The 14493-nt window shown below is 40.4% G+C and overlaps 1 protein-coding gene across 1 annotated transcript in view; it reads left to right on the forward strand.

The window, feature by feature from the left end:
• The window catches only part of LOC139762808 (uncharacterized), a 197309-nt gene that overhangs the window by 71808 nt on the left and 111008 nt on the right, over positions 1 to 14493 (forward strand). Inside the window, exon 2 of the mRNA XM_071687963.1 lies at positions 4387 to 4429. Within this exon, the coding sequence (XP_071544064.1) occupies positions 4387 to 4429 (43 nt within the window). The remainder of the gene's footprint in view (positions 1 to 4386; positions 4430 to 14493) is intronic.

Below are 14493 nucleotides of genomic sequence, written 5' to 3' on the forward strand. Positions count from 1 at the left end.
AAATCTTGTTTCCATTTGTGTTGAAAAGTGTTGAAAGGATGTGGAGTATGGGTCGACCTGAAGCATTGTGGGGGAGAGGGAATTTGTGTTCGGCTAGGGTGTGAGAGCCAGGGAGAGTAATGGAGGTGGCAAGGGGTGAGAGCTCTGGGAGAGTGATGGTGGAGAGGAGAGTGGTGATAAGTAGATAAATAACGATTGAAAGGAGGAGAGAGAGAGAGAGAGAGAGAGAGAGAGAGAGAGAGAGAGAGAGAGAGAGAGAGAGAGAGAGAGAGAGAGAGAGAGAGAGAGAGAGAGAGCATGCGGAAATGGTTACACAATAGCACACTAGAACGAGCAAAAGGCTTGAAGGATGTTTATCACACGTTTACCAAATGGCGTCCTAGCTTCGTCTCTTCGATGTATATCAACTGACTGTTATATTTCTCTCTTGTGTCTCCCCTGATGATGTGATTATTACACGAAAGTGCACTTGGGAACTTATGGTGTTTCATTCTTCCCGTGGACTCATAGGAATATACTTGATTACGCGCAGAATCGTGATCCTTTCCAACATATATATATATATATATATATATATATATATATATATATATATATATATATATATATATATATATATATATATATATATATATATATATATATATATATATATATATATATATATATGTATATATATATATATATATATATATATATATATATATATATATATATATATATATATATATATATATATATATATATATATATATATATATATATATATATATATATATACATATATATATATATATATACATATATATATATATATATATATATATATATATATATATATATATATATATATATGTGTGTGTGTGTGTGTGTGTGTGTGTGCGTCATACCAGACCAGAGGTTGAGATACAGATTCACATACAAGTTAGAGATGGAAGCTTTACATATCCCTGGTCAAGTGATTTCTGTCTTGCGTGGTGAAGAATGCACACAGCACACAGTATTAATGAGCCGTTTTGAGTAATATGAATTAAGGACGAGTCCATTTGTGGGTAGGGAGTGAGTATATGAATGTCCAGGTGGGGAACGTAAACCCAAAGGCACAGTAGAAACAAAAGAGATTCGCTTATTCCATATAATCCTCTCCCGTGTTTTGTTTTTTCCGGCCCGCCATCCATCACCAGCAGACATTATCCTCCCGCAGGAGTCGACTCTCGCGAGGATCCGAAGCTTCGTTCCACAACGAATCAGTTCCGGATCGTTTGCGGCTCGGCTGGGCGCCTACCTGCCTAGTGAGGCCATGCCTCCCTCATGTCCTCAGCGATGATTTCTCTCAGGGCGTCGCTGACGAACCTCCTCCTCCTCCCAAGGGCCTCTCCCTGACTTAATACTTTCCTGGAGTCATTATCACTATTATTGCTTCAGGTGCTTCGTGGTGCTGGCTTAATGAACCTTTGCGTTACGGGCGCGTGGGAGTCACTCGTGTGTCGGTCTTCTGCTTCGAACCTTCACATGTTTACAGTCTTATTTTGCTAATGCCAGTGAGGTGCGGTGGAGCACAGCGTACATACAGCAGGACCATAGTGTTCATACAGTGGAGTACAGTGTGCGTAGAGTGGAATACAGTGTACATACAGTAGCATACAGTGCACATATAGTGGAGAATAGCGCACATACAGTGGAGTACAGTGTACGTAAAGTGGAATTCATTGTACATACAGTGGAGTGCAGTGTACGTAGAGTGGAATTCACTCTACATACAATGGCATACAATGCATATACAATGGAGTACAAAGTACATACAGTAGAATATAGTGTACATACAGTGGAGTACAGTGTACAGAACAGTGGAGTACACTGTACATACAGAGGAGTACAGTGTACATACATTGGAATACAGTGCATATACAGTGGAATACACTGTACATACAGTGGAGTACAGTGTTCATACAGTGGAATACAGTGTACAGTACAGTGAAATATAGAGTATATACAGTGGAGTACAGTGTACATACAGTGAAGCACGGTGTACATACAGTGTAATACAGTGTACATACAGCAAGAGAGGCTATAACAGAAGGTGCCACAATACCCTTGTATCATCTATGGATCAATAGAATCCAAAACTGTTCTCAACTGAATCACTTATGTTAATCCTATGATGTGTGGTGGATGCATTCAAGTGACACGGTGCATGTGCAAGTGATACTGGGTACTTATAAGTGATAAAGTATACGTGTATATGAATGATACCGGAGACTTATAAGTGATAATGGAGACTTATAAGTGGTACTGGAGACTTATAAGTGATACTGGAGACTTATAAGTGATACTGGAGACTTATAAGTGATAATGGAGACTTATAAGTGATAATGGAGACTTATAAGTGATACTGGGGATAGATGAGTGATAATGGAGACTTATAAGTGGTATTGGAGACTTATAAGTGATACTGGGGATAGATGAGTGATAATGGAGACTTATGAGTAACACTGGGGACATATAAGTAACGCTGGAGATTTATAAGTAACACAACTAAGTACTTATAAGTTACACTGGGGACTTGTAAGTGACACTGGGGACTTCTAAGTGACGGTGGGGACATATAAGTAACACTGGGGACTTATAAGCAACAGTGGGGACATATAAGTAACACTGGGGACTTATAAGTAACAGTGGGGACAAACAAGTAACACTGGGGACTTATAAGTAGCACTGGGGACTTATACGTGGCATTGGGGACATATAAGTAACAATGGGGACTTATAAGTAGCAGTGGGGACATATAAGTAGCACTGGGAACTTATAAGCAACAGTGGGGACTTATAAGTAACACTGGGGACTTATAAGTGTTTGGGAACACATGTGTCTGGGTCCCCAGCAGCGAGGGTGGAGGAGTTAACCAGCTGACCGGCTTCATTAAAGGGGTTTGTGTTGTGAGCTGTGGTACGACCCTTGGTCGACGCTACGACCCTTGGTGGAGGACGGTACGACCCTTTGGTACGACGGTACTACCCTTGGTGGACGGTACGACCCTTGGTGGAGGACGGTACGACCCTTGGTGGAGGACGGTACGACCCTTGGTGGATGCTACGACCCTTAGGTACGACGGTACGACCCTTGGTGGATGGTACGACCCTTGGTGGATGCTACGACCCTTGGTGGACGGTACGACCCTTGGTGGACGGTACGACCCTTAGGTACGACGGTACGACCCTCGTGTACGATGATACGACTCTTGGTGGATGGTACGACGGTATGACCCTTAGGTACGACGGTACGACCCTTGAGCACGACGGTACCACCTTAAGTGCGACGGTACGACCCTTGAGCACGACGGTACCACCTTAAGTGCGACGGTACGACTCTTGAGCATGGGCATAATCTAACTTTTAAGGGTCAGGTCACAGGTCACGGTATCGTAATGTACGCTCATACCATCGCAAAGACGCATATATTCCAATCTCACTCAACATTATGCATATATTTCCAACGACATCAAACTCAGCCACTGAATACAGACTGTACCTTTATGAAATCCTCCAAATTCAGAAGAGAAAAAAATGTGTATTCTACTATATGTATATATATATCAACATCCCTAAAAGAGATGTATATTAGATGTATATTTCATCATAGAACCAGGTTAATGCACGAATTTTGAGTGATATAAAATTGACACACACGAGAAGGATATGTTAGCGTCTTAGTCTAAGAATCAATAGGAAGGAAAGAACACTTGACCTGCTGTGGTATATGGGGCTTCACGATCTCATACCTCTATACCCAGACGACGGTCATAAAACTTCTCTTTTGGTCGAAAATCTGAAGATAGATTGCAGCATTATAGACATAATCTTCTCAAATGGCAGGTCAGATTTGATTTTGTTTTCTTTATAAATGGTAGAGCAAACTTGAAAGTGGATTACCATATGATTTAATAACATTAATGTTACTCTAATCATAAGTCATGCATGGGATCGGCCGGGTTCGATTCCTGGGTGTGGCAGTCTGTCCACACACCCATCCCAGCTGTTCATCATCCTCGAAAAAAAATTTTTTTTGCAGTGGACGAAAAGAAATACTTTTATAGAATTATGTATAAGTAATCATACATAGATGTAACTAGAATAGCACACACACACAACACACATTTATAGGCGTACTCTGTGAGAGAGAGAGAGAGAGAGAGAGAGAGAGAGAGAGAGAGAGAGAGAGAGAGAGAGAGAGAGAGAGAGAGAGAGAGACAGAGAGAGAGAGAGACAGAGAGAAATAAAAAAAGAGCATGTGTACCGAAGTATGTAAATACAGAAGATGGATATACGGTTGCCGCACATATGGTCACATACATGTGTCACATTATCTTCCCTTTCTTTTCTCCTCCAGGTTACCATCGTACCTGCGTGGTTACTGCTAGTTCTCCTGCCAGGTAAGCTGAATTCCCATCATGTTGTGTGAGTGAGTCGGTTTAAACTACCCACTCTCCCTTGTATGTTTAGATTACCCACTCTCCCTTGTATGTTTAAGCTACCCACTTTCCCTTGTATGTTTAGATTACCCAGTTTCCCTTGTATGTTTAAATTACCCACTTTCTCCTGTACGTACAAACTACCCACATTCTCTTGTATGTTAAATTCATCCACTTTCCCTTGTATGTTTAAACTACCCACTCTCCCTTGTATGTTAGAATTATCCACTTTCCCTTGTATGTTTAAACTGCCCACTCTCCCTCGTATGTTTAAACTGCCCACTCTCCCTTGTATGTTAAAATTATCCACTTTCCCTTGTATGTTTAAGCTACCCACTTTCCCTTATATGTTTAAACTACCCATTCTCCCTTGTATGTTTAAAGTACCCACTCTCCCTTGTCTGTTTAAAGTACCCACTCTCCCTTGTACGTTTAAACTACCCACTCTCCCTTGTACGTTTAAACTACCCACTCTCCCTTGTATGTTTAAACTACCCACTCTCCCTTGTCTGTTTAAAGTACCCACTCTCCCTTGTTTGTTTCGTAGCCACTCTTTCTATACAGTGTTGGTATTGCCCAACCTTCTACAAACTGTTTATGTAAACACAAAATTTCTGATGCATGTATTATTGTAGAGTACACGTATAATGAATGTATAATCATACAGTAGATATCAATTGAGTATGTATACAAACATGTATTATTGTAGAGTGCAGGTTAAATGATCATACAGTAGATGTGAAATGAGTATATGTACAAACAGTGTATTATTGTAGAGTACACGTATAATGAATGTATGATCATACAGTAGATGTAAAGTGAGTATGAATGCAAGCATTTATTATTGTATGGTATATTTAAAATGAATGTATGATCATACAGAAGACGTGAATGAATATACATTTAGCAAGTATGAGACATATACACAGGATACAGCAGATCTCTATTGTATTTTTCATTATAAGGTAAATACAAAATGTATTCTTAAAAATACAATAGAATTTCAATGAAATTTGCATAGGATAATTAAGTAGGCTCTGAGAAAAGGACTTAATTGTTGTCAAAATTCATCAAATTGATGGAATAGATTAATTCATTGATATGGCATCTAGGAAATAGATCTAGCAGGAGATACAACTTATGCATCCTGCTGTTGTATGATGTATTCTGGAGCCCAGGCGAGCATGCGAGGGGCCTGACGAAGATGGAGTGGTAAATGGCAATTTGTTCAGGTCAAGTATGGCAATGCTAGAATGAGATATGGCGACTTTAGGAATTAGTCAGGCAAATGCTGGTGTGACTTTATGGAAAATCATAAGGGATTAAGCGACCAAATTACATTGAAATTAGATGATCGTCAATATCTAAGCTATGCTCAAAATACGAGCCAAACACCAATGGATTTTGATCCGGTGATTCCAATTAATTTATTCATGATATATCCATAATAAATTTGAAAAAAAAAAAAAAGAAATCGAATGCATAATATTTTTTTTTCCCTATGAAAGGTAATTTATGTAAAGCGATGGAATTGTAACCAGAAGTTAATTTGGCACCAGTAATGTATTCATACTTCAAAGCCCTGCCAACATGGAACTGGAAATGAAATTTTATCATCACGAAATTATATATTATATATGTTCTTATACCACCATTATCGCGTGGCGTTCACACATCAGAATATGATCTCAATGAAAGTAATTCAATCTTTACCATGTTTATCTAACAGAATATAGATGGAGGAGGGGGGGGGGGGGTGATATTTCGCGTGTGGCGGGGTGGCGACGGAAGTGGATGAAGGCAGCATGTATGAATATGTACATGTGTATACATGTATATGTCTGTGTATGCATATGCACGTATAAGTTGAAATGTATATGTATGTTTATGTGCGTGTGTGGGTGTTTATGTATGATAATGTATAATATGTATAATAATGATAATGACAATATATATATATATATATATATATATATATATATATATATATATATATATATATATATATATATATATATATATATATACATATATATATATATATATATATATATATATATATATATATATATATATATATATATATATATATATATATATATATATATATATATATATATATATATATATATATCCCGATTATATTAACAAAGTTCTCAAACATGTATTTCACAATCAAAGCTAAGGAAGACATCTTCCTCGCTAACAAATCCAAGTATTTCACTAACATAGAAAAGCGTCTCGTCTTAAAGTATCCATCTACGATCCATGGATGACCACTCTCTCTCTCTCTCACATCTGGTCATCATTAAGCCACTGTGAGGGAAAGATAACGTCATTGAGTCACCTCATTCATTATATTACAGGCCAGTGTCGTGGTCATAGAGTTCATGACTGAGTATATGAAGGTGCTGGTGTAATAGACCACATGAAGTCTACTCAATATCATTTTATTTTTTTGGGGGAAGACCCCTTTGTCCCACTCCATCACCTCGAAAGCATTTATAGGAATATATATATATATATATATATATATATATATATATATATATATATATATATATATATATATATATATATATATATATATATATATATATATATTATCCCTGGGGATAGGGGAGAAAGAATACTTCCCACGTATTCCCTGCGTGTCGTAGAAGGCGACTAAAAGGGGAGGGAGCGGGTGGCTGGAAATCCTCCCTTCTCGTTTTTTTTTTTAATTTTCCAAAAGAAGGAACAGAGAAGGGGGTCAGGTGAGGATATTCCCTCTAAGGCCCAGTCCTCTGTTCTTAACGCTACCTCGCTAATGCGGGAAATGGCGAATAGTATGAAAGAAAGATATATATATTCTTTTTTTTTTTTTTTTTTTTATACTTTGTCGCTGTCTCCCGCGTTTGCGAGGTAGCGCAAGGAAACAGACGAAAGAAATGGCCCAACCCCCCCCCCCCCCATACACATGTACATACACACGTCCACACACGCAAATATACATACCTACACAGCTTTCCATGGTTTACCCCAGACGCTTCACATGCCTTGCTTCAATCCACTGACAGCACGTCAACCCCTGTATACCACATGACTCCAATTCACTCTATTTCTTGCCCTCCTTTCACCCTCCTGCATGTTCAGGCCCCGATCACACAAAATCTTTTTCACTCCATCTTTCCACCTCCAATTTGGTCTCCCTCTTCTCCTCGTTCCCTCCACCTCCGACACATATATCCTCTTGGTCAATCTCTCCTCACTCATTCTCTCCATGTGCCCAAACCATTTCAAAACACCCTCTTCTGCTCTCTCAACCACGCTCTTTTTATTTCCACACATCTCTCTTACCCTTACGTTACTTACTCGATCAAACCACCTCACACCACACATTGTCCTCAAACATCTCATTTCCAGCACATCCATCCTCCTGCGCACATCTCTATCCATAGCCCACGCCTCGCAACCATACAGCATTGTTGGAACCACTATTCCCTCAAACATACCCATTTTTGCTTTCCGAGATAATGTTCTCGACTTCCACACATTTTTCAAGGCTCCCAAAATTTTCGCCCCCTCCCCCACCCTATGATCCACTTCCGCTTCCATGGTTCCATCCGCTGACAGATCCACTCCCAGATATCTAAAACACTTCACTTCCTCCAGTTTTTCTCCATTCAAACTCACCTCCCAATTGACTTGAACCTCACCCCTACTGTACCTAATAACCTTGCTCTTATTCACATTTACTCTCAACTTTCTTCTTCCACACACTTTACCAAACTCAGTCACCAGCTTCTGCAGTTTCTCACATGAATCAGCCACCAGCGCTGTATCATCAGCGAACAACAATTGACTCACTTCCCAAGCTCTCTCATCCCCAACAGACTTCATATTTGCCCCTCTTTCCAGGACTCTTGCATTTACCTCCCTTACAACCCCATCCATAAACAAATTAAACAACCATGGAGACATCACACACCCCTGCCGCAAACCTACATTCACTGAGAACCAATCACTTTCCTCTCTTCCTACACGTACACATGCCTTACATCTTCGATAAAAACTTTTCACTGCTTCTAACAACTTGCCTCCCACACCATATATTCTTAATACCTTCCACAGAGCATCTCTATCAACTCTATCATATGCCTTCTCCAGATCCATAAATGCTACATACAAATCCATTTGCTTTTCTAAGTATTTCTCACATACATTCTTCAAAGCAAACACCTGATCCACACATCCTCTACCACTTCTGAAACCGCACTGCTCTTCCCCAATCTGATGCTCTGTACATGCCTTCACCCTCTCAATCAATACCCTCCCATATAATTTACCAGGAATACTCAACAAACTTATACCTCTGTAATTTGAGCACTCACTCTTATCCCCTTTGCCTTTGTACAATGGCACTATGCACGCATTCCGCCAATCCTCAGGCACCTCACCATGAGTCATACATACATTAAATAACCTTACCAACCAGTCAACAATACAGTCACCCCCTTTCTTAATAAATTCCACTGCAATACCATCCAAACCTGCTGCCTTGCCGGCTTTCATCTTCCGCAAAGCTTTTACTACCTCTTCTCTGTTTACCAAATCATTTTCCCTAACCCTCTCACTTTGCACACCACCTCGACCAAAACACCCTATATCTGCCACTCTGTCATCAGACACATTCAACAAACCTTCAAAATACTCATTCCATCTCCTTCTCACATCACCGCTACTTGTTATCACCTCCCCATTTACGCCCTTCACTGAAGTTCCCATTTGCTCCCTTGTCTTACGCACCCTATTTACCTCCTTCCAGAACATCTTTTTATTCTCCCTAAAATTTACTGATAGTCTCTCACCCCAACTCTCATTTGCCCTTTTTTTCACCTCTTGCACCTTTCTCTTGACCTCCTGTCTCTTATATATATATATATATGTATGTATTTATTCCTATGAGTCCACGGGGAAAATGGAACACGATAAGGTCCCAAGTGCACTTTCGTGTAATAATCACATCATCAGGGGAGACATAAGAGAGAAATATAACAGTCAGTTGTGTCTCCCCTCCTGATGATGTGATTATCACACGAAAGTGCACTTGGGACCTTATCGTGTTTCATTTTCCCCGTGGACTCATCGGAATATCTTGATCACGCGCAAAATTGTGATCCTTTCCAATATATATATATATATATATATATATATATATATATATATATATATATATATATATATATATATATTTTCCCCAACAAAGGGAAATGTTTTTATAATTTCCCTTTCACTGCAGTGTACCAGTAAGTGTTATATGGACTACGAGCGAAGCTTCGGGCTCTGAGTGTGTTTACGTAACGAAATGAGAAATGATAAATGAGTATATAACTTATTTACCGAGGGGCCCCAGGGGAAAGGGGGGGGGGAGGGAGAAAAAGAGAAAATATATTTTCATGAGAGATGGATGGGAATACACATTTCTCTCCTATCTTCTTAGATTGGGATAAATATCTTCATTTTCCCCTTGGTGGAATGTTTCCCACGATATTCTAAATGATGAATTTATCTCTTATCTCTAGCTCGTTTATCTGTAACGCACACGTCGTTAATAGATCATGACTAATTGACCTCCAAGTTACACTCCTTCGAGCTGTGTGTGTGTGTGTGTGTGTGTGTGTATGTGTGTGTGTGGAGGGGGGGGATATATATATACATGATGTTCGCCTCATGTTCTGTATTGATTAACACCGATCAATTCTCCTCCCTATAACCATTCATGATATCTCTAATTAACGAATTACGTTCGTGCCTAACGTACATCCCTAACGATCGTTGACGTGAAATTGGGGTGTGTGAATGGTCATTCCCTTACCCCTTTTGAAGAGGACTAGAAAAAATATACAGCAAAAGTCATGGAAATAATGTTTGTTCTTATCTGAGTATTGCTGGTAAATCATATGGGAGGGTATTAATTGAGAGGGTGAAGGCATGTACAGAGCATCAGATTGGGGAAGAGCAGTGTGGTTTCAGAAGTGGTAGAGGATGTGTGGATCAGGTGTTTGCTTTGAAGAGTGTATGTGAGAAATACTTAGAAAAGCAAATGGATTTGTATGTAGCATTTATGGATCTGGAGAAGGCATATGATAGAGTTGATAGAGATGCTCTGTGGAAGATATTAAGAATATATGGTGTGGGAGGCAAGTTGTAGAAGCAGTGAAAAGTTTTTATCGAAGATGTAAGGTATGTGTACGTGTAGGAAGAAAGGAAAGTGATTGGTTCTCAGTGAATGTCGGTTTGCGGCAGGGGTGTGTGATGTCTCTATGGTTGTTTAATTTGTTTATGGATGGGGTTGTTAGGGAGGTGAATGCAAGAGTTTTGGAAAGAGGGGCAAGTATGCAGTCTGTTGTGGATTAGAGAGCTTGGGAAGTGAGTCAGTTGTTGTTCGCTGATGATACAGCGCTGGTGGCTGATTCGTGTGAGAAACTGCAGAAGCTGGTGACTGAGTTTGGTAAAGTGTGTGAAAGAAGAAAGTTGAGAGTAAATGTGAATAAGAGCAAGGTTATTAGGTACAGTAGGGTTGAGGGACAAGTCAATCGGGAGGTAAGTTTGAATGAAGAAAAACTGGAGGAAGTGAGGTGTTTTAGATATCTGGGAGTGGATTTGGCAGCGGATGGAACCATGGAAGCGAAATGGAATCATAGGGTGGGGAAGGGAGCGAAAGTTCTGGGCGCGTTGAAGAATGTGTGGAAGTCGAGAACGTTATCTTGGAAAGCAAAAATGGGTATGCTTGAAGGAATAGTGGTTCCAACAATGATATATCGTTGCGAGGCGTGGGCTATAGGCAGATGTGTGCGGAGGAAGGTGGATGTGCTGGAAATGAGATGTTTGAGGACAATATGTGGTGTGAGGTGGTTTGATCGAATATGTAATGAAAGGGTAAGAGAGATGTGTGGTAATAAAGTGTGTGGTTGAGAGAGCAGAAAAGGGTGTTTTGAAATGGTTTAGTCACATGGAGAGAATGAGTGAGGAAAGATTGACCAAGAGGATATATGTGTCAGAGGTGGAGGGAGCGCGGAGAAGTGGGAGACCAAATTGGAGGTGGAAAGATGGAGTGAAAAAGATTTTGAGTGATCGGGGCCTGAACATGCAGGAGGGTGAAAGGCGTGCAAGGAATAGAGTGAGTTGGAACGATGTGGTATACCGGGGTCAACGTGCTGTCATTGGATTGAACCAGGGCATGTGAAGCGTCTGGGGTAAACCATGGAAAGTTCTGCGGGGCCTGAATGTGGAAAGGGAGTTGTGGTTTCGGTGCATTATTACATGACAGCTAGAGACTGAGTGTGAACGAATGTGGCCTTTGTTGTCTTTTCCTATCGCTACCTCGCGCACATGCAGGGGGAGGGTGTTGTTATTTCATGAGTAGCGAGGTGGCAATGGGAATGAATAAAGGCAGACAGTATGAATTATGTACATGTGTATATATGCATATGTCTGTGTGTGTATATACATATGTATACTTTGAGATGTATATGTATGTATATATGCGTGTGTGGACGTGTATATACATGTGTATGTGGGTGGGTTGGGCCATTCTTACGTCTGTTTCCTTGCGCTACCTCGCTAAAGCGGGAAACAGCGACAAAGCAAAATAAATATATACATACATATATATATATATATATATATATATATATATATATATATATATATATATATATATATATATATATATATATATATATATATACATACATACATATATATATACATATGTATAACTATCGCAGGCAGATGATGATGTATCATGAGCCACTCCGCCCAAACGCATGATACCGAGTGTCTCAAAATGAGAGGAAAAAAGGGGGAGAGTTTATAGCAAAGAGTCTCATTCGCCTCTGACTAATTAAACGGGACAAAGGGGTATTAATTACGTCGGGCAATGTAATTAGTGCTTCTGTTGGAGTTATGGCCGGTACGGCGCTCCCTCAACTGGAGGGCAACGTGGTTCAGGTCCCCTCGCTTTAATTCGCAAAAAACAGTTTCATCCAGAAGGTTCAATTTCCTCTCTCTCTCTCTCTCTCTCTCTCTCTCTCTCTCTCTCTCTCTCTCTCTCTCTCTCTCTCTCTCTCTCTCTCTCGTCTCATCTCCCATCTCTCTCTCTCTCTCTCTCTCTCTCTCTCTCTCTCTCTCTCTCTCTCTCTCTCTCTCTCTTCTCTCTCTCTCTCGTCTCATCTCCCACCTCTCTCATCTACTCTCCTCTCTCTCTCTCCCACTCTCTCTCTCTCTCTCTCTCTCTCTCTCTTCTTCTCCTATTCTGTCTGTCCATTCATAGAGCTCAGTCTGACGTTACTTTTTGACTCTATTCTCCCCATAACGACGTCTCTGTCCCATAATGACGTTATCAGTCCCATTAATGAGTATCAGTTTAGATACACCCATGTAGTGACGTTACAACAGTCCACACCCATAACGACGTTATTAGTTCCCATAATGACGTTATCAGTCCCCATAATGACGTTATTAGTCCCCATAATGACGTTATCAGTCCCCATAATGACGTTATTAGTCCCCATAATGACGTTGTCAGTCCCCATAATGACGTTATTAGTCCCCATAATGACGTTATCAGTCCCCATAATGACGTTATCAGTCCCCATAATGACGTTATCAGTCCCCATAATGACGTTATTAGTCCCCATAATGACGTTATCAGTCCCCATAATGACGTTATCAGTCCCCATAATGACGTTATTAGTCCCCATAATGACGTTATCAGTCCCCATAATGACGTTATTAGTCCCCATAATGACGTTATTAGTCCCCATAATGACGTTATCAGTCCCCATAATGACGTTATCAGTCCCCATAATGACGTTATCAGTCCCCATAATGACGTTATTAGTCCCCATAATGACGTTATCAGTCCCCATAATGACGTTATCAGTCCCCATAATGACGTTATTAGTCCCCATAATGACGTTGTTAGTCCCCATAATGACGTTATTAGTCCCATAATGACGTTATCAGTCCCCATAATGACGTTATCAGTCCCCATAATGACGTTATCAGTCCCCATAACGACGTTATTAGTCCCCATAATGACGTTATTAGTCCCCATAATGACGTTATTAGTCCCCATAATGACGTTATTAGTCCCCATAATGACGTTATCAGTCCCCATAATGACGTTATTAGTCCCCATAATGACGTTATCAGTCCCCATAATGACGTTATCAGTCCCCATAATGACGTTATTAGTCCCCATGATGACGTTATTAGTCCCCATAATGACGTTATCAGTCCCCATAATGACGTTATCAGTCCCCATAATGACGTTATCAGTCCCAATAATGACGTTATCAGTCCCCCATAATGACGTTATTAGTCCCCCATAATGACGTTATCAGTCCCCCCATAATGACGTTATCAGTCCCCCATAATGACGTTATCAGTCCCCCCATAATGACGTTATCAGTCCCCCCTCATAATGACGTTATCAGTCCCCCATAATGACGTTATCAGTCCCCCCATAATGACGTTATCAGTCCCCCCATAATGACGTTATCAGTCCCCATAATGACGTTATCAGTCCCAATAATGACGTTATCAGTCCCCCCCATAATGACGTTATCAGTCCCCCATAATGACGTTATCAGTCCCCCATAATGACGTTATCAGTCCCCCATAATGACGTTATCAGTCCCCCATAATGACGTTATCAGTCCCCCCCATAATGACGTTATCAGTCCCCCATAATGACGTTATCAGTCCCCCATAATGACGTTATCAGTCCCCATAATGACGTTATCAGTTCCCCCCATAATGACGTTATCAGTCCCCCCATAATGACGTTATCAGTCCCCCATAATGACGTTATCAGTCCCCCATAATGACGTTATCAGTCCCCCATAATAACGTTATCAGTCCCCCATAATGACGTTATCAGTCCCCCATAATGACGTTATCAGTCCCCCATAATGACGTTATCAGTCCCCCCCATAATAACGTTATCAGTCCCCCATAATGACGTTATCAGTCCC

The sequence above is a fragment of the Panulirus ornatus genome, chromosome 44 (assembly GCF_036320965.1).
Source record: "Panulirus ornatus isolate Po-2019 chromosome 44, ASM3632096v1, whole genome shotgun sequence".
Taxonomy (NCBI): Eukaryota; Metazoa; Arthropoda; class Malacostraca; order Decapoda; family Palinuridae; genus Panulirus; species Panulirus ornatus.